This window comes from Brachycentrus maculatus, unplaced genomic scaffold (assembly GCF_059751285.1).
Source record: "Brachycentrus maculatus isolate JH-2025_06_01 unplaced genomic scaffold, ASM5975128v1 h1tg000285l, whole genome shotgun sequence".
Lineage (NCBI taxonomy): Eukaryota > Metazoa > Arthropoda > Insecta > Trichoptera > Brachycentridae > Brachycentrus > Brachycentrus maculatus.
Window position 1 is genome coordinate 480,816 of NW_028281036.1, and position 19,422 is coordinate 500,237.

The 19,422-nt window shown below is 34.4% G+C and overlaps 2 protein-coding genes across 2 annotated transcripts in view; one reads left to right on the forward strand and one right to left on the reverse strand.

The window, feature by feature from the left end:
- The window catches only part of Flo2 (flotillin-2), a 547,503-nt gene that overhangs the window by 330,515 nt on the left and 197,566 nt on the right, over nt 1-19,422 (forward strand). The window lies entirely within an intron of this gene.
- Nucleotides 875-10,936, reverse strand: LOC148305110 (glucose dehydrogenase [FAD, quinone]). The gene is made up of 3 exons (XM_088267198.1): nt 10,377-10,936; nt 2,893-3,140; nt 875-2,356 (listed from the first exon to the last, which is right to left on the reverse strand). Exons 1-3 carry the CDS (start codon nt 10,721-10,723, stop codon nt 960-962), a joined length of 1,992 nt encoding a protein of 663 aa, XP_088123324.1. The 5' UTR covers nt 10,724-10,936; the 3' UTR covers nt 875-959.

Consider the following 19,422-nt stretch of genomic DNA (forward strand, 5'->3'; position numbering starts at 1 on the left):
TATGCGTGGCCTTCTATTAGCCAAATTCTCACAATAAAGTAATTGCGGCGTTTAATTGGGTTCAATCTGGGTACCGCAAAAGAAATATTTACGCAACCCGTCAAAAAAGACTTATCGATGTTAAGTTGGCAAATTTCGATATTGGTCTTGTTTGGTGAGTTAGAGATATGAACAGATGAGTAATATAAATATATGATCGGTTCCCTAAAATGATCGCTTGAAGAAACAATATCGTAGTCGTACAGGAGAAAGTGACCAACTAACAAAACGTAAAATGTTCAGGAGGGCCATTTAAGTTACTTTTGCTTGGCAAGAATATAAGCATCAATGCAGTTAGTCATGTTTAACAATTCAATATATTATACTTCCAAGTTTAAAATCACTTTGGGATTTTTTCAGGCCAGCTAATTAAGCTAGTAAGATATCAAATAGTCTATGATCACGTTTTTGTAAAAAATACACTTGGTCACTTTCTTTCTGTTGTATGACTACGAAATGTACACCAGCATATACAGGTTTAATAATTATTAATTAATGCAATATGGATGTTCAATTTGGGGCAGAATGATGAACGTTTTTTAAAACGTTCATGTAAACAGTGTAAAAAGTGATCGCTTAAGCCAGCCAAGTGCCAGATCGTGTACCCTGGGATGCTCAGACTTCCATCTTCTTTCATAAAAATGGGAAGAGTGATACATGTTTCATATCTAGACACCTTTAAAATTGACATTTCATCCGTAGGGTGTATAATCCTGTGTCCAACATAATAAATAATATTAATATTTTATCCACTTAATTCACTGGACACCTTATTGGTTTTACCTAATCGCGACTCTTCATGAATAAGAATAAGTGTTATTTTAGGGTTTTTTTTTTAATGTCCGCCTTTGCTATGCGATTTCCTGATATTACGTTTTAATTTTAAAAAGTCTTTGATCAACTAATTAGAAGAGTTTACATCATCTTTCATCGTTTTCGTGTTTCAAGAATTTAGCGTAAATCTTTTTCGCACTAACGTATGGCTCGCGGTATTCACAATCAGTACTACAAGTTTGGTTGAGACTGCGTCTTCTCCGTTTCCTGGCGCTCTTCTTCCAGAGTTCCTTGACCATATCTGACCCTTTCTCCGCTATCATCATCACGGGTGCGTTGATGTTCCCGCTGGTTATAGTTGGCATTATGCTCGCGTCGATTACTCTCAAACCTTGGATTCCGTTGACTCTTAGCTGGGGATCAACTACAGCCATGGGGTCTGAGGATGGACCCATCTTGCAGGTCCCGGACATGTGGTAGATGGTCATAGTGTACTGCCGGACGACGCAATCCCAGTACTCGTCCGTGAAGTGAGGTAGATGTTTACAATTAGGCAGTTGTTTGCTGTGAAACCTCGCCCCGAATCTTTTCATGGCTGCCGTTTCTCCTATAGCGAGAGCAGCTTTCACGCCTTCTCTCAAAACACCAACGTCATCAGGATGCGTAAGATAGTTATGATAAAGCAACGGATATCTAAGAGGATTCTTGGATTGCAGTTTGATAAATCCTCTGCTCTTAGGACGCAGCATCATAGGGAAAACCCCGAATGTATCCTTGAAATCAATCTCTCTGAACACTTCATTATAAAATTCGTCCGTTAATCCATGAGCATTTTTCACTTGAGTCCCTCCGTCTGAGTTTGTGGAGGAAGACGTCAACATGAACTCTATATCAGGCCAATCGTCGGACTTGTTAGCGTATTTTGTCGAGATAAAAGCTACCGCCTCTAGACCGACGCTCGAGGTCAGTGGTCCATTTTCGAGCACGGCGTATCTTATAGCCGAATTGATGTTGACCAATCTACTGAGAAGTGTGCTGACGGGATAGTCGACCAAGAACGCGAGGCCGCCGACGGCTATGTGGTCTTGCAAATTCTGTCCGACTCCCGGCGAGTCGTGTATGACATCTATTCCCATATCTTTCAGATGGTTTTTGGGTCCTACTCCTGAAAGCATTAGTAATTGTGGACTGTTAATAGCCCCGGCTGACAGAATAACTTCTCTCTTCGCGTACACTACTTGCTTTACTCCATCTCTGATGAATTCCACTCCGTAAGCTCTCTTGGTGACCTTGTCTATGAGTACTTTAGTGACGTGGCAGAATATGGCCACGTGGAGGTGTTGCCTGTTGCGAATGGGGCGAAGAAACGCTTTGGAGGTTGAGCATCTTGATCCTCTTCTCATCGTATATTGGAAGAACGCATACCCAGTCTGCTGTGCTCCGTTTATATCAACGATATCGTATCCCATCTCTTCTCCAGCTTGAAGAAAGGCAGCTCCAAGAGGTGTGTTGTATGGAGAATCTTGTATGGTCAGATATCCACCTGGAAGTATCACATAATTGTTATTATTTATTTTTATTTGAACATTTACATGCCATTAAATATTATGGCATCAAATTTACATAAAATTGAAATACTTTGAAGGAAACAAATATTGATCAGGTGTAATCAATACATTTTCGTTATTTTCTCTTCGAAAAATTTACATAATTAGTCTGTAGAATGTAATTATAAGCAATAAACTAAAATATTTATTTTATTTTTCTTTAATTTCTTATGCGGAAGCGTAACAAAGATGGTCAATTTCTCAATGGTTTAAAATGATATTTTAACACATTTTGAGTGTATCCAAATACTTGTTCACAAAAATTTTAACGAAAAAAAAAACCAGCCTATGACGGTCGTCAGCCCCGTAAATGCCCAGACTTCCATATTCTTCTTCATCTTTGATGAGATATCAAAAAATAATATTTCTACTTATTATTGACTCATCATACGCAATACAAAGAGCACTGGAGAAAAGGATGCTAAACATATCTCTAAGGGATCGAGAAATGAATAGTGTCTGGAACACTCACCGGTGGAGTGGTATTTGCTCTTGGCCAGGTAGGGATTCCGCTGGTCCTCGGACTTCTTGAAGTAGTAGAGCGCGTCCTCTTCACCCCAGCCCGGGTTGCCGGCCGCCTCCCACTGCCGGAAGTCCCGGTGGTTGCCTCGCACGTACAGCATGGTGTTGAGCACGCTCGACCCGCCGAGCACCTTGCCGCGCGTCCAGCAGCAGCGCTTGTCCTCCATGGCCTGGCAGGCCGACGACTGCGGCTGCGTCCTGGAAAATGCAACGCCCAATTGGTTTACTAACATTTTTCAAACTGAAATTCTTAACAAGGCTGCAGTCATTTCAGATGCCTGTAAATTCTATGTGGGAAAACCCCTGACATGAAGATCAGCAGCCAAATTAAAATATATCAAACTTGTGTTCGAGCCATCGTGACATATGGGATCGAGTACCAAAAAACGCGCTAAGAGTGTCATAATTAAAGACTCTAAGGAGCATATCTGGCAAGATTCTACGAGATAGAATAAGGAACACCAGAATAAGAGAAATATGCGAGATCGAGGATGTCATAAGGTGGGGAAGACAACGAAGAAGAAAATGGTATGTGCATGTGAGGAGAATGGAACTATCCAGACTCCTCCACATTGCACTGCACTGTGCCACACTGACTCTCAGGCAGACCACAAAAGAGATGGATTAACAGCTGGGAATCGACATCGCAGGAGGCTAATCCCTCTTAAAACAGGCCACAAGGCCTACATCAAGAAGAAGAAGAAGGTTAATTATGATAACATCGACATAGTGTAAAGTAAAATAGTTTGTCATATTTAATAACATTTTTTTTTCCAACAGTATCTATGGATTAATTACAAATAACGACCAAGGGTTAAGGGAAAATGCATCATAATGATATTCGATTTACCAATATGATATTTTGTACAATGCTTCGTTTGTACATTCGTGACTAAAGGCTATTTTTCAAAATTTCTCATAAAATTATGCAACTCGAATTCCACATCAGTCTTTTCGATTTTCGTATCAAATAATGAATGCATTTTTATCAAAATGCCTATCTTTTATAATAAGGGAATATTCTACGGGATAAATGGAAGCGACTCTTTTGACGATAGGCTCTGTATTGGACTGGAATATACACCTGTATGATCAGATATGTAAGCCATTATTTTATCGGATTAAAATATGATTATCTGCTTATGTAAGAGACTTCGATCTCCGTTTAACTCTGAATTATATCCATTTTTAATTCGAAAGTACATGGCTGGATTCGTTTTTCAAACTGAGTTAAATTTTTTGGTTGCATATATTTTGACGCATTATTTTAGAAGGTAAAATTTATTAAAAAAATTACATTTAATTGTTTTTTCAAAATTTAATTTGATATAGTTACAAAAACTTTTTTTTTAAATAATTTCAATTCATTTTTCTAGACATTTCCACTTTTAAAATCTTAAAATTAGTCCTTTGTTGCATGTGTGTAATATATTTAGACCATTATTTTTATCAAATGAGTGAATAATCATATATATTACACACACGCAACAAAGGACTTACATTAGATTACTTAGAAATATTAGAAATATTAGAAATTAAATAATAATTCATTAAAGTTACAACTAATAAATTCACAAGTGAACGATTGTTCTAAAAGTCCGTTATTGAATATGTTTCCTATCACTCAACATCCCTGATCCGTTTTGACTGTGACTGCTACTCAATACGAAAAAAAAATAAAGTCACTGGAGATCTACCCAAGCTCCTTTGCCTAACCGTCAAAATATTTTGAATTTTGTTAACTAGATAGTGTTTTAGTATTAATCGGTCTTGATTAAGAAGCTGTTCGCTTTGAAACCGGTAGAGATTATAATTAAGTTATAATAAAATATTTATTGTGATTTTAAAACAATTATTTTTTTGACACCTCATCAAAGATGAAGAAGAATATGGAAGTCTGGGCATCTACGGGGCTGACGACCGTCATAGGCCGGTTTAAGTGATCACTTTACACACGTAAATGCCCAGACCATATTCTTCTTCATATTTGATGAGATGTCAAAAAAAAATATATGAAAATAACTCCTGTAATTGGAGATAATCCAGATTTTGTGAACAAGTATTTGGACACACTCAAAATGTTGTATTTTAAAAAAAAGTAACATTTTGATTATATGTAAGAATATAAATCTAGGCACACTTAAAATGATGTAACCATTATCTTACCCACAGCCGTTTTTAAAAACTGGCCTCGATAGTCTAGACACGCAACTAAATTGAATATTTTTGATTTATACCACTCGCCCTTTGGCGCTCTCGCACACTGTCGGGCATCGGGTTCGATTCCCGACAGCGCCTCTCTCGGCCATAGGGCACTTGGGTACGTAATATGCCGGATATCGGCTGAGCGATAACAATCTTCGGCACTTTTCTTTACTATTAGATTAATGGTCCAGCGTAATCTCTATCAAATTTAATCCTCCATTGTGTCTTTATTACTATTTGTACATGTACGCTGTGTGGTTATTGTACAGGATGTTTAAAAAGAAAACGCATTTATGTTAAATAAATAAAATGTAATGGGTAATATATCCAAAATTAAACGCGGTTATTGGATTGAATTCAACTTTTATTTACATATATATATGATAATTAGGCACGTTTCGTCTTATTAAGACATTATCAAACACTCACTAAAAATATTAACAAAATATCCTTTTAAGTATACTAATTGTTATCGTTAGAATATTTAGTCAACCGGGAACGTCCGGGGTCACCAATTTGGTCATTTTGTGCGTGTGTGCGTTATTAAAAGGGGAAGTCAGAAAAGGATATTTAAAGAATTCTTACTTACAGATTTTTTATTTATATAAGCTCGTACACTACAATTACTATTGATATTAACTATTAATATTTAATCTAATGAAATAATGAAATATAGAAGTAAAAATGTGAAGCTAGATAAACACGTCCGTTAGAATCAAGCGATGCAGGCGAATCTCCGTTGCGAACTCGTCATGTTCGTACTCTTCGGCGGTGCCAACCTGACGGCGTAGCCAGACGCCTACAAATATAAGTTAGTATATTTTTACTAATTGTTATTGTCAGCATGTAAGGACATTTTGTAAATATTTTAGTCAGTGTTTGATAATGTCTTAATAAGACGAAACGCGTCACATTTATATTATATTATCATATATATGTAAATAAAAGTAGAATTTTATCCAATAACCTTGTTTAATTTTTGATATATTACCCAAAAATTTGAAATGGAATTCTACCAACTGTCTGCAGTTACAATAAATTTTAAAAAATATTCTAGTTGATGAAGTTGTGGGTGCAATACTTAATTTGCCATATTTTCTTTACTTGGTTCCAACTCTAAAGTATGGAAGTGAAGCATGGAGTTTGCAAAAGAAGGATGAAAGTAGACTGAATGCAGTTGAAATGTGATCTCTTAGACGAATGTGCGCCAAAACGATGTGTGACAGATATTCGAACGGTGAAATGAGGAAATAATGAAAGGCCGAGATAAGCATTATCTATGAAATTATGAAAGGTGTGTTGAGATGGTTTGGGCATGTAGAACGAATGAGTAAGGAAAGAACGGTGAATCAAATTTATGAAGCGAATGTAGTTGGGAAAAGGAGCAGTGGAGGACCGAGAAAAACTTTTTGGCATGATCAGGTATGTCAAATACTTGAAATTGGCCAGGTCATGAGTCGAAATAATCGGCGAGTATGTATGAGGAGATTCATGAATGTGGAAAAGGCGAAGAAAGTTTTCAAACACAGAGTGGTGTAGCGTTCCATTCTCTCTGCCTCTGTGGTTAGTAAGTTAGACATATGTTTGGCATCTCAACATAGATGAAGAAGAATATGGAAATATGGGTTATTACAGGGCTTATGGCCTGTCATAGGTTGGTCAAGTGATAACTTTTCACACGTGCGACATTCATTATTCTAATCAAGATTGTCAACCACACTTCTCAAAAATAGTTTCCAAATTAGTGTAGACGTTTCGATTTCCAAACGTGTATAAAATGATCACTTAAATCAGCCTTTGACAGTTCGTAAGCCCTGTGAATACCCAGACCTCCATAGTTGTCCATGTTGAGATGTCAAAATGTTAATTTATATGTATTTGTTTTTTTATGGTAATTGAATTTGTCGCAACGTTACTCAACTAACGCACACCCTGTATATTGTGTAATTTTAAATATTTTATCTATCGTAGCACTCTGCGTGAGGTCCCAGCTGGGTCGTCATACAAATAATATTGTCTCAACATAGAGAACGAAATTTCTATTTGGTTTGGTACCCTGGGCGGTAGCTGAACGCTTTCATCCGGCGTTGTTAAGGGTGTACTTTCAAAGATGCAAAGTCAGTACGCGACCGGCTGCGCGAGAAGCCGCACGTGTTATCTGTGTACATTTAAAAAAATATATTTATTGGAATTTGGCGATCAGATATTTTTTATGTTTTTAATTGCTTACCTTTCAGTAACTCTTTCTTTTCAAAACCATATATTTATTTCGAAGAAAAACTAATTGTCACAAAATAACGGTGTTATAAGGCCTTACTCGCCATAGTAGAATTCATTAAGCGTCCGGCTGTGATCAGAGCTATACGTCATTTCAGGACCGCTTTTTTAAAAATGCATATTGTTTTTATTTTTCTAAATAAGTATATATACTTATATTGAAAAAATATTTTCATGAATTTTTTTACTACTTACTTTTCAATAGCTCTTTTCTTATTAAATCCATTTATTTATTTCACAGAAAAAAATATTTTTTCAGTACGAAAAGGGTGTTTTAAAGTAAAGTTTTTGGATCTAATTTACGTTTATATATATATATATATATATATATATATATATATATATATATATATATATATATATATATATATATATATATATATATATATATATATATATATATATATATATATATATATATATATATATATATATATATATATATATATATATATATATATATATATATATATATATATATATATTATTATTTTTTATTATTATTATTATTTTTTTTTTTTTAACTAATTGAACCCGGGACCTCCAGTGTGGTAACCGCGCTAACCACTACACTACGGAAGCGGACATATGGATATACTATGTATTATTATGTCAGCATTCACAATTTATATTTTTATGGCATTTCCAGATCAGTCTAAGAATTCAATTTTCTGCACGCACTTAATTATTTAATTGCTTTTAACCGCATATTACATTTACATAGTTAGCGTGTGGTAAAGATAAGTACATATATTCTTGTATGTAATACATTCGTATATTTTTAATGCCTGTTATACAATTCTGATTATGAAATACAACATATGTATATTACGTGAATTCAAGTGACTTATGCAATAATTGATAGAGTACTCTTTGCATTTCAACGTCTTAAAAGAGATGAAGAAGAATGTGGAACTCTCTCCTTATCAGTCGTCGTTCACTTTGTGTAATACCTTTAAAAAAACACTTTTTCATGGCTAACAGTTTCGGAATAATCGTTCCATCATTAGGTCAAATGTAGACTACATTTGACCTGATGATGAAATGATTATTCCGAAACCGCTAGTCATGAAGTATGTAGTGCTTTTAAAGGTGTATTAAACAATGTGAACGATAAACGATAAGGAGAGTGTTATATTTCCATTCCATAAAGTTAACAATGCTTTATATATTAAAAAAGAATATAGAAGTCTGGGTATATTCTTCTTCATCTATGTTGAGACGTCTAAACGTAAAAATAACTAATAAATGCAGGAACCTAGATTTATGAACAAGGATTCGGACACACTCAAAATATTGTAAATAAATTAACTGGTAAATTATATATTATAAATTAATTCAAATCGTGTTCAGTACCTAAAATAATTTGGGAATTTTGTATTAATTACCCATAGTCCAAGTGTCTTTGAAATCTAGCTACGGCTTATGCAACACCGCTTATTATGGCCATACTTAGGCTATTCCTACTTGTGAGTGGGTTTACGCTTTAAATTTACTTTAATTTCATGTAATTCATGAGTGAAAATTCTTGGTAAAAACACTAATAATTCGGGAAAGACCTTACATTTTAATAAGGGTCTCTACCATCTAAAACGCTTACTCAAATCAATTATTGACTGCTTACGAGAACTCACACATGAAATAACGTGTGACATATCGCTCACTCCTTTCAAGAACGTCATAAATCAAAAATCGTCAATTTTCAGTTGTGCATGTTTTCGGAATGCCCAGAAAATGCACTATATCCCAGCAAAACAGGAATATTTTTAACTTAATATTTACCCGCTCCAGGGCAGAAAATGTTGTTTTTGCATTTTGAAAAAAAGGTATTGTTTAATTTTTTTAAAAATAATCTATATATTTTTCAAATGGAGAAAAAACCTTCAGGTTTTTCTTAAAATATCTGTTGCACAGTAAAAAGTTCAATTAGTGGCTTGATATTGTTTTTTAATACATTGTGTTATATTTTTAAACTTTAAAAACGGTTTCCTGAAAAATCAAGTTTTTTGATTTATGATGTTCTTGAAAGGAGTGAGCGATATATGTAAGAACTTCACCAAGAAATATTGTTAAAAAAAACTTTACTAATAAACCAATAAAAAGTTATTACTTCATTTGTTCGCGTGTCATAAAGGATTTCCTTATTAGATGCTCATAAATTTAATTAGCTGATGATTCAATCCTCCGGTTTCTAAATCGAATTAACGAATTAATCGTCGATTCGAGATTATGTAAATAATCTAAGTACCCATTTATCGGGCATGTGCCTAGTATCGATTATAAGCTATTTCACATTTACTGCTACGTGGGCTGGAATCACAGTGAAAAGATAACGCGTTTAGGCCCAATAGACGATAAATCGCAATTTAATTTTCTTTAAACCCGGGTAAAATTTGATAAAGTTGAATTTTTTGCTTAAAATGCCGTTTTTGTATTGAAAAAGTAAGTTTTTCTTCGAAAGAAATATGTGGTATTGAAAATAAAAGAGTTATTAAAAGGTAAAGAGTTTAAAAAAAATTATATACAGTATTGAGCAAAATTAATCACACAATCGAGAGATGCTATAATTATTGCAAGTGGCGTTGTACGTCAAACATATTTGAAATTTGTGAACTAGACAGCTGCAGTACACAAGGTAGGACACAAAATGCTGAACCCCCTTCTAGTGGAACGGAAGGCCTGTTGACAAAAGTTAATAGTCTGGCTTCTCCTGAGGAGTTTTACGTGTTTTTTTCACAGCGATAAACAAATGCTGAGAAGTTTCTGATTGGCCCACACTAATTTATTCTTCCTGTTCCCAAAATAGATTAAAATAAAACATGTTGCAACCCAGAATCAACAAAAGTCCACTAATTGATCTACGGCCCTTGGATATATGTACCATACTAAGCAAGGTAAATAATGAATGCAACTCCCAACAACAAAAAACCCCTGCAATCTGATATTACTTACCTATATTTCCAATCCACCTTGCTCTTGTGCAGATACAGCGAAAGAATAGGCACATCTGCTATTTCCGGTTCGTGTCCTCCGGCTTCTAATAGGAGAACTTTATAGCCCTCCACCTCCGTCAGCCGATTGGCCAAGATGGCTCCCGCAGATCCTGCTCCAATCACGATGAAATCGTAGTCTTCTCGAAGGTTCCTCTGGTTGAAGGGCCTATTCTCCGGATCGAACATGTCGTAGTTGTAGTATGCAAGCGCCGCAAGCAGGACTGGGATAACTGCAAGCTTGCTGAGACCGACTATTCCAGAAGCTGCCTTGATGGCCCCAGCCAATGCTGGTACAACGACCCCCATTGCAATTTTTTCCTTAAAAATCCCAAATTATTCTTCTAAATTGTCGAAATTTGTTTTAACCAATATAAAACGTTATCTCACACTATTTTCAATGATCAAACAGTAAATTGCACCTTTTTGAAATCAATCTTGAAAATTTTTCATTTCACTTTTCACTATTAAACTTTTTTTGTTAATCATCAACGGGCTGTATCTTTGTTTAAAGTCTTACAATATACTAATCCCCAAGATTTTTTAATCTTCAAATATACGATTTTATTATTTTAATTTTATTTTCAAAGTCAAAATTCATTTTACACTTTTGGATTATTCGCTCTGCTGTTGCTGGATATTCTTACATCCATGTGTATCTGAAAGACAAGTTAAATTATTATAGTTTTTAAAGTGTTAATATTGGTGGTAATGAATCACTTGTAATAACTATACAACGCATATATTTTTAAGAAAAAAAAAGGTTACGCAATTTTTACATGAATGATGGATAAATAATGCAATTACGAAACAAAGAAGTTTTGTAACATTAATCTTGCATAGTTTTTCGTAAACAAATTTGTTGAATTGCACATTATTACGGATTTTTTGTTAGATCATAATATGTTTTTAAAATTAAATATGTATTTCATATAAATCTGCTTTTCGCCATTTCATGACACCATTCTTTATAATAAAATACCACGAAACTTTCATTAAGATGTGGCTGCATTCAGCGAAATAATAAAAATAACAAAGGCTTTTTTTATCTGAGTGAGTGATGGACATAAAAAAATATTATCGAACCGACCAAACGTATTTATTATTAGTTCGTAACTAATGAGTTTGTAATTTATGAAGCTCCTGTATTTTATTACATAATTCAAATAAATTTGAAACTTTATATACGAGTATCATCACCTTGAGTTTTATTAAAATGCCTTACTTAAATAGTATTTTCAACAACAACATATAATCAACATGGAAAAAACTATCAGGATATATATCAGCACTACAAACCAATTAAAGCATTCGGTGAATGAAGTAGAATGCTATGTATTTCTTGGACATGGTCATGGTCGATGGTCAGCAACGCAAATGTGCTCCAAAGAGCAAGAGCAGGGAGATATTGCTGACTGATATCAAGGCCCGGAAGGTGTCCTAACTGGGCCATGTGCTAAGAGGACAGAAGTACGACCTATTGCACTTAATAGAGGGTCGACGAGGTGTGGGTAGAAGACAGATGGCTCCGGAATATACGAGATTGGACGGGGTTTAGGACCGTCGAGGTGTTGTATAGAGCTGCCCAAAACAAGGACGATTACGCTCGCATCTTCAACTCGGCTTACCCTCTACAACACATGTCGGAGATAATTTGGTCCATGTAGGTTAAGATGAGTCGTCCTCTGTAGTTTGTGCCTTCGCACATGCCCTCCGCAATCGTAAGAAGCAGACCTGGGTGTCTTTTTCATAGCCATCCATTTGGCTTGCTGTTGCTGTACTTTATTTAGTAAGCATCTAAACTCCCCAGCATGTTTCGACCAATGAATCCTTAAACATGCGCCTGTAGTACCACATCTCAAACACCTCCAGCCGACCCCTTTCTACCTGCCCGATAGTCCACGTTTCAAATATATTTATAAGTTATAAAAAATTTAGTGAGTGTACTGTATATTTAAAATTGTCCCGAAAAAATATATTCATTTACGTTAAATCTGTTCCATCTGCTACTATGCATATATATCGCTTACTCTTTTCAACAACGTCATAAGTACATATATAAAAAAAAAAAATTTTTCAGGAGATCCTTTTTAAGTTTAAGAATATAATAAAATGTATTAAAAATAAATATCATGCCACTTATTGAACTTTTCACTGTGCAACAGATCTTTTTAGGTAAAACCTGAATGTTTTTCTCCATTTGAAAACTATCTTGGATATAAAAAATAAACAATACATTTTCTTCAAAATGCAAAAACAACACTTTCTGCCATGTAGCGAGTAACTGTAAAGTTAAAAATATGCCGCTTTTCCTGGGATATAGTACATTTTCTGGGCATTCCAAAAATATGCACAACTGAAAATTGACGGTTTTTGATATATGACGTTGTTGAAAGGAGTGAGCTATATTATATTTATATATGTTTTTATATCTTTACACACTAATCGATTTCTTCACTCGCTGATCACCTTTTTTTCACTGATCACTTTTTATGAATGCATTTAGCCTTCTTTTGTTGTAATAATAATAAAATTGTTGCATTTTTTTGAAATGCATCATTAACTATTGAAAGCGTGAAGGTTGGTCGCTAGAAATTAATGTAATAAAATGTACACAAAAGATGTGTTACTTTTTGCAGTAATTGAAATATTTCTTAGCAAAATTGAAAATTCGTATTATATTTCGTAAACGAATGAAGCAATATCGCTCACTCCTTTCAAGAACGTCATAAATCAAAAAACCTGATTTTTCAGGAGAACGTTTTTAAAGTTTAAAAATATAATACAATGTATTAAAAATAAATATCAAGCCACTTATTGAACTTTTTACTGTGCAACAGATCTTTTTAGATAAAACCTGAAGGTTTTTACATTTGAAAAATATTTAGTATACTTAAAAAAATCATTAAACAATACCATTTCTTCAAAATGCAAAAACAACACATTTTGCCCTGTAGCGGGTAAATATTAAGTTTAAAATATGCCTCTTTTGCAAGGATATAGTACATTTTCTGGGTATTACGAAAACATGCATAACTGAAAATTGACGATTTTTGATTTATGACGTTCTTGAAAGGAGTGAGCGATATGTAATCGTTTATCACCTGACTTCTTTTGACTGTATGTAGATCATGATACATGTTCATTTCCAGATAATGTTGTCATTTGAAGCTTCGCAGATTTGAAACATATAAATTAGAATAAGTAAAGCAATCAGTAACGACTTACGCATAGTAAATAACCAACTAAATTTAACTTCGAGTCCACTTTAAAAAATATTCCCATTTTGATTCATTTGTCTTCTTTTTCTCTTTCAAAATTTGTATTTTTATACAAATCGCTCACGCCTTTCAACAACGTCATATATCAAAAAACGTCAATTTTCAGCTGTGCATGTTTTCAGAATGCCCAGAAAATGTATTATATCCCAGCAAAGGCGGCATATTTTTAACTTTATATTTACATGCTTCAGGGTAGAAAGTATTGTTTTTGCGTTTTGAAGAAATAGTATTGTTTGATTATTTTTTTAAAAATACTATTTATTTTTCAAATGGAGAAAAAACATTCAGGTTTTAACTAAAAATATCTGTTGCACAGTAAAAAGTTCAATAAGTGGCTTGATATTTATTTTTAATACATTTCATTATATTTATAAACATTAAAAACGATCTCCTGAAAAATCAAGTTTTTTGAAATATGACGTTGTTGAAAGGAGTGAACGAAATGTCAAATTGTAATAATTTTATTTTAATGACCTGATGATCGAATGATATTCCGAAACCGGTTGTCACGAATAAGTGTTTATAAAAGTGGTATTACACAAAGTGAACAACGGATCATAAGGAGAGTGTTTTATTACCATACCACAAAGTTATCGATGCTTTTAATATCCAAAATATACATACCTCTAAATTCTGACGACTTCCTTGACGATGCTGCCCAGCATGCCGAAGCGCGAGGAGCTGAAGAAGGCACTGCAGATGGAATGCAGCCTCAGCACCCGATCTCTCACGAGTCTCATAGTCTTGCGCAATCCTGCCCTCACAATCTGTCCTTCTGTTGCATCAGAGTTGGCGCTGCGCTGCACTTGCACGCCGATGCAATTAGTTCAGTAATACTGACATGCTCGTTCACTGCTCCGCGAAATGCTATTCAACCTTTGTCGCCGTGACGTATGACCTGTGATGAAAAATAAAATACTATACTATCTTTATAAAATTAATTAACTTTGTTTTCACCACTTTTTTTACTAATACAATTCAACCTACCGGTTTCGACAATACCTTTTCATCATCAGGGTTTATTTTGAATCAAAAACATTAAAATACTCTCACCAAAAACTTTTTATTATTTTTAATAAAAATAACATTTAGGATTTTATGGAGTGTGTGATTTTTGGTGAGAGTATTTTAATGTTTTTTTATTTAAAATAAGCCCTGATCCAAGTGACTCTAAAATCTAGCTTCGGCTCATGCAACACCGCTTATTATGACCCAACTCAGGCTTCAACTTTTTAAGTTTCATAGCCTATGCGTACTCGTGAGTGGATTTACTCTTTATGTTTAAAGTTACTATAATTTCATTTAATTCATGAGTGAAAATTCTAGGCAAAAACACTCGAAAATAATATTGGGCCTTGATTTTTTAAGCCAGGATATACGTCCAATGCTACGTTTACCTTATTGGAATGCACTGTTGCGTCGAAATTTCAAAGCAATCAGTCAATAACTGAGATTTAACACTATAATTTACATTTTTATCTATGTAGATAGATAATACGGGTTCGATTCCCAAGGGGGGTAAAATAAATATAAGTGATTTTTTCACTGTAATATTTATTCAATATCACCCTGGACTGGTACCTGAAGCAGAGGGCTGATCACCTTTCCTTCATGTGTAAACGATTAAGATAACACTGCGTTAATATGACACAGTGCCCTATGCACCATTGGGGTGCGGATAAGGGTTTTATTATTATTATATTAGATGATACGAGAATTGAAAATCCTAAGCAACAGCGTTTCTAAACAGTTAAAATGGAGATTAAGCTCATTGAAGATAGATAGTAGAATTTCGACATAAGAAAGTGAAACCTTTTTTTGACATTTTCTACCAATTTTAATCACTTCCATATGGCGGGATTAGTATTTCGTTACGCATTGTGTGTTTTATTTATTCGACTTCGTTAACTGAGTATTGTCAATAGAAGAAAAATACGTGTTCTTGTCGTGCAAGTAATCATTGGAAAGTTAAGCTGCGCCAAAAATCAATCAGTCTAACTCGGTGTTTTTCAAACTGTGGTCCGCGAGCCCTTAGGCTCGCAAGGCCTGTGGCCGATGGCGCCGCCGTAATAATAAATAATAAAAAATTTAACATCTTCATAACACTCTCTTTATCATTCATCGTTCACTTTGTGTAATGATACCAATTTAAAAAAAAAACGCTACTTCGTGTCTACCGGTTTCCGAAAAATCATTCCATCATCAGGTCACACGAAGATTTAAATGATTTTTTTACTGTCTGACATTTATACAAAATGTTTTGCCATACCACAAAGTCAACAATGCTTTTAATATACAAAATACATCGTCATACATCCCATTTAATGAAAGCAATATTATTAATGAAGTGTTATTTTGTGTTATTGTATTTTTTTACGTGTGTAGAAAGGATAGCTTAACAAATTTATGAGGTGAATGTGTTCGGTAATAGAAGCAGAGAAATACCAAAGAAAACTTGGCATGATCAAGTATTTCAAATATTTGAATGTGGTCAGGTCAGGAGTCGGAATAATCGGCGTGTATGTATGTGTATGTATGAATCTGAAAATGGCGAAGATTGTGTGCAAAGGCAGATTGGTGTGGCATTCTATTCTTTCTGCCTACCCCTGCGGGGAAACGGCGTGATGGTTAGTAGTTTTTTTAGTTAACCCGAATAGCCTCTTCTTTGCCCCTTCTTTAGAGGCTTGTTTGCAGGAAGGTTAGTAAGGAAAGGGAAGGTAGATGTGAAAAAAACATTACAAACACCCAGACCACATGAACATAAATATATCTTCAATTCATTTTGCAATTGGCGGTAATTGAACCCGCAACGCCAGTTTCGCAGTCGAGCGTCTACCCGACTACGCCAGGGCGCCTATCATTATTATTGCGTTTTATTTTGTACACTGCGCTCATTCCTTTCAAGAACGTCATAAATCAAAAATCGTCAATTTTCAGTTGTGCATGTTTTCGGAATGCCCAGAAAATGTACTATATCCGAGCAAAAGCTGCATATTTTTAACATTATACAATACTTACCCGCTACAGGGCAGAAAGTATTGTTTTTGTATTTTGAAGAAAAGGTATTGTTTAATTATTTTTTTTAAACACTTAATATTTTTCAAATGGAGAAAAAACCTTCAGGTTTTACCTAAAAATATCTATTGCACAGTAAAAAGTTCCATAAGTGGCTTGATATTTATTTTTAATAGATTGTACTATATTTTTAAACTTTAAAAACGTTATCCTGAAAAATCAAGTTTTTTTTTATTTATGACGTTCTTGAAAGGAGTGAGCGACTGTTGTAAAAGTGTAGAATAGACGTATTTTTGTATGATTATCAAATGATTTTATTGAAATAATGAGCATAAAACTAGGTTTTGCTCATTTTAAGGCTCCTTAAAATATGAAGTATTTTATAAGGGTTCCGCCGCCAAAACTGTTTGAGAACCGCCGATTTAACCAAACAAAATCTCACAACTCATGTACATTAATTAAGTTGTTTAGATTAGCAATATACTTAAGTATAAGTCAATATTTAATAACGTGTGTGGTAGACGGTACAACATAGGCAATGATTTCAAGTGAAATTATGAATTTTTAAACGTAATAATTGCGTTTGACAATAGTGAAGTCACGAGAAAGAATTTTTCGACATTTAACTTAAAAATTTACATGATTTCTTCTAATGACTTGCCTAAGCGTAATTAGATATGTGTCGCCTACTTTCGAAATCCGCCAGATCCATGTAAGTCGATTTTACAAAAAAATGCAAAATTCTCCGAGCAACATTTATGTTTAAAAGATATGTCTATCTTTAGATAAAATAATATGAAATAGAGAATTTCCCAATTTTTTAAAGATTTTTTTTCAGTATTTAAAAAAAAACACGAGACACAAACCGATAATGAAGTCATCTTAATTTTTGACCTATCCCCGCTCTCTGATTGGCCGATATGGGTCAGAAGGCAAGTTCCATGAATATAGCGGAATTTGAAATACAACGATGTTTTTTTAAGTATTTTTAGCAGGGTTTTCAAGTATGTAAATATTTTGAAGAATAAAAACCACAATTGGCATTCCGATAGAGTATTTATTTTAAAATCTGGATCTGGCGTATTTTGAAAGTAGGCGACACATATATGTTTGTAACTTTCAATACTAGATGACAAATATTGTTTTACTTGGTGAATACTGGTATTTAAAAAGTAAAACTTAAATTAAAAATGGATAGATTATACCACAAAGTGATTACCGAATCAATTTTAAAAAAGATAAAAATTGTAAACTAAATTAACATTTATATAGTTTCGCCACATATCTTATTTGACCAGTGACCGGATTTCGTTATTATCGGCATCATCAGACTGGTGAGAGATAAAACAAAATGTTATGTTACATACACAACAAGGTAGGGGTTGAATACCATGATTTCGTCGTTAGTCGTGCAGTGCAATGTGGGGGAGTATGGATGGTTCCATTCTCCTCACATGCGCATACCATTGTCTTCTTCGTTACCTTCCTCACCTAACGTCATCTTAGATCTCGCATATTTCTCTTATCCTGGTGATGTGAATTTACTAAGGAAAAGAGTCAATACCGTTGAACGGGGCGGGGCTACTTGAATATTGATGTGTTACTTGAGCCCAGTACAAAAATGACATTTAAATCTGTATTTGGTCTACAATAATTAACGTATCGTGTCAATAAGTATCACCTGTTAGGGAAACAATGAATCATGTCGATACGTTCATTATTGTATGTATGTCCGCCTCCGTAGTGTAATGGTCAGCACGCTCGGCTACCGTTCTGGAGGTCTCGGGCTCGATTCCCAAGGGGAGTAAAATAAATATAAGTGATTTTTTCACTGTAATATTTATTCAATATTACCATGGACTGGTACCTGAAGCGGAGGGCTGATCACCTTTCCTTCATGTGTAAACGATCAAGATAACACTGCGTTTATATGACACAGTGCCCTATGCACCATTGGGGTGCGGATAAGGGTTTTATTATTATTTTATTATTAAATACAGATCTAAATATATTTTTGTACTGGGCTCAAGTAACACACCAAAGTTCAAGTAGCCCCGTTCTACGGTGCCGTTTTTTATTTGCAATCGCAATAAAATTACTATTCATGTCTCGTCTTTGGAATCTTCATGCTTCATTGTTTCGTCTTTCATTCGTTCAACGTGAGAAAGATTTACATTGTTGACACTGCGAATGTTCAATGAACAATGTTGACAAGTAGTTGTTTTGACAGTTCTGAGTAATAATGTGTTTTTTGTTACTTTTGTTACCCGTGTTATTGTTACCTTTGTTCGGATTCGTGTAACTGATCTAGACAATATGAACTGAGTTAGCGACGGACCCGAATCGCGTGATTTACGAGTATGTTCACTTTTAATATCTACGTTTGAACCTGAATCATTTGAATCTCATCAAAGACTCGATCATGAACACTGTAACATCGATAAGATGTCGATATGTGAAAACAAGAGGAGTTTTAATGAGGTTCTTGCTTAAAAAGGATTGTTCGCTTGAATACGTAGTCGAAGAGCTTTTTCGCGGATATTTGTGCCGGAGCCGTACTTAAATGGTCAAACAACCGCACTTTGCCGACCCATGCCTTTTTTTCAGGTCAAGGGATCTTGCATCCCTTATGTCACCGCGACCATATTAGGTCTCCCTCCTACGTGAGTCATGTAGCTCACGACCTGTCCTGGTGGTAGGAGCTTCACCTTT

Coding starts and splice junctions, on each gene's coding strand:
- LOC148305110 (XM_088267198.1), bottom strand. CDS start 10,723: ATGGGGGTCGTTGTACCAGCATTGGCTGGGGCCATCAAGGCAGCTTCT. Junction 3,141..10,376: donor AAGGTGGATTGGAAATATAG/GTAAGTAATATC, acceptor TGCATTTTCCAG/GACGCAGCCGCAGTCGTCGG. Junction 2,357..2,892: donor GAGCAAATACCACTCCACCG/GTGAGTGTTCCA, acceptor TGATACTTCCAG/GTGGATATCTGACCATACAA.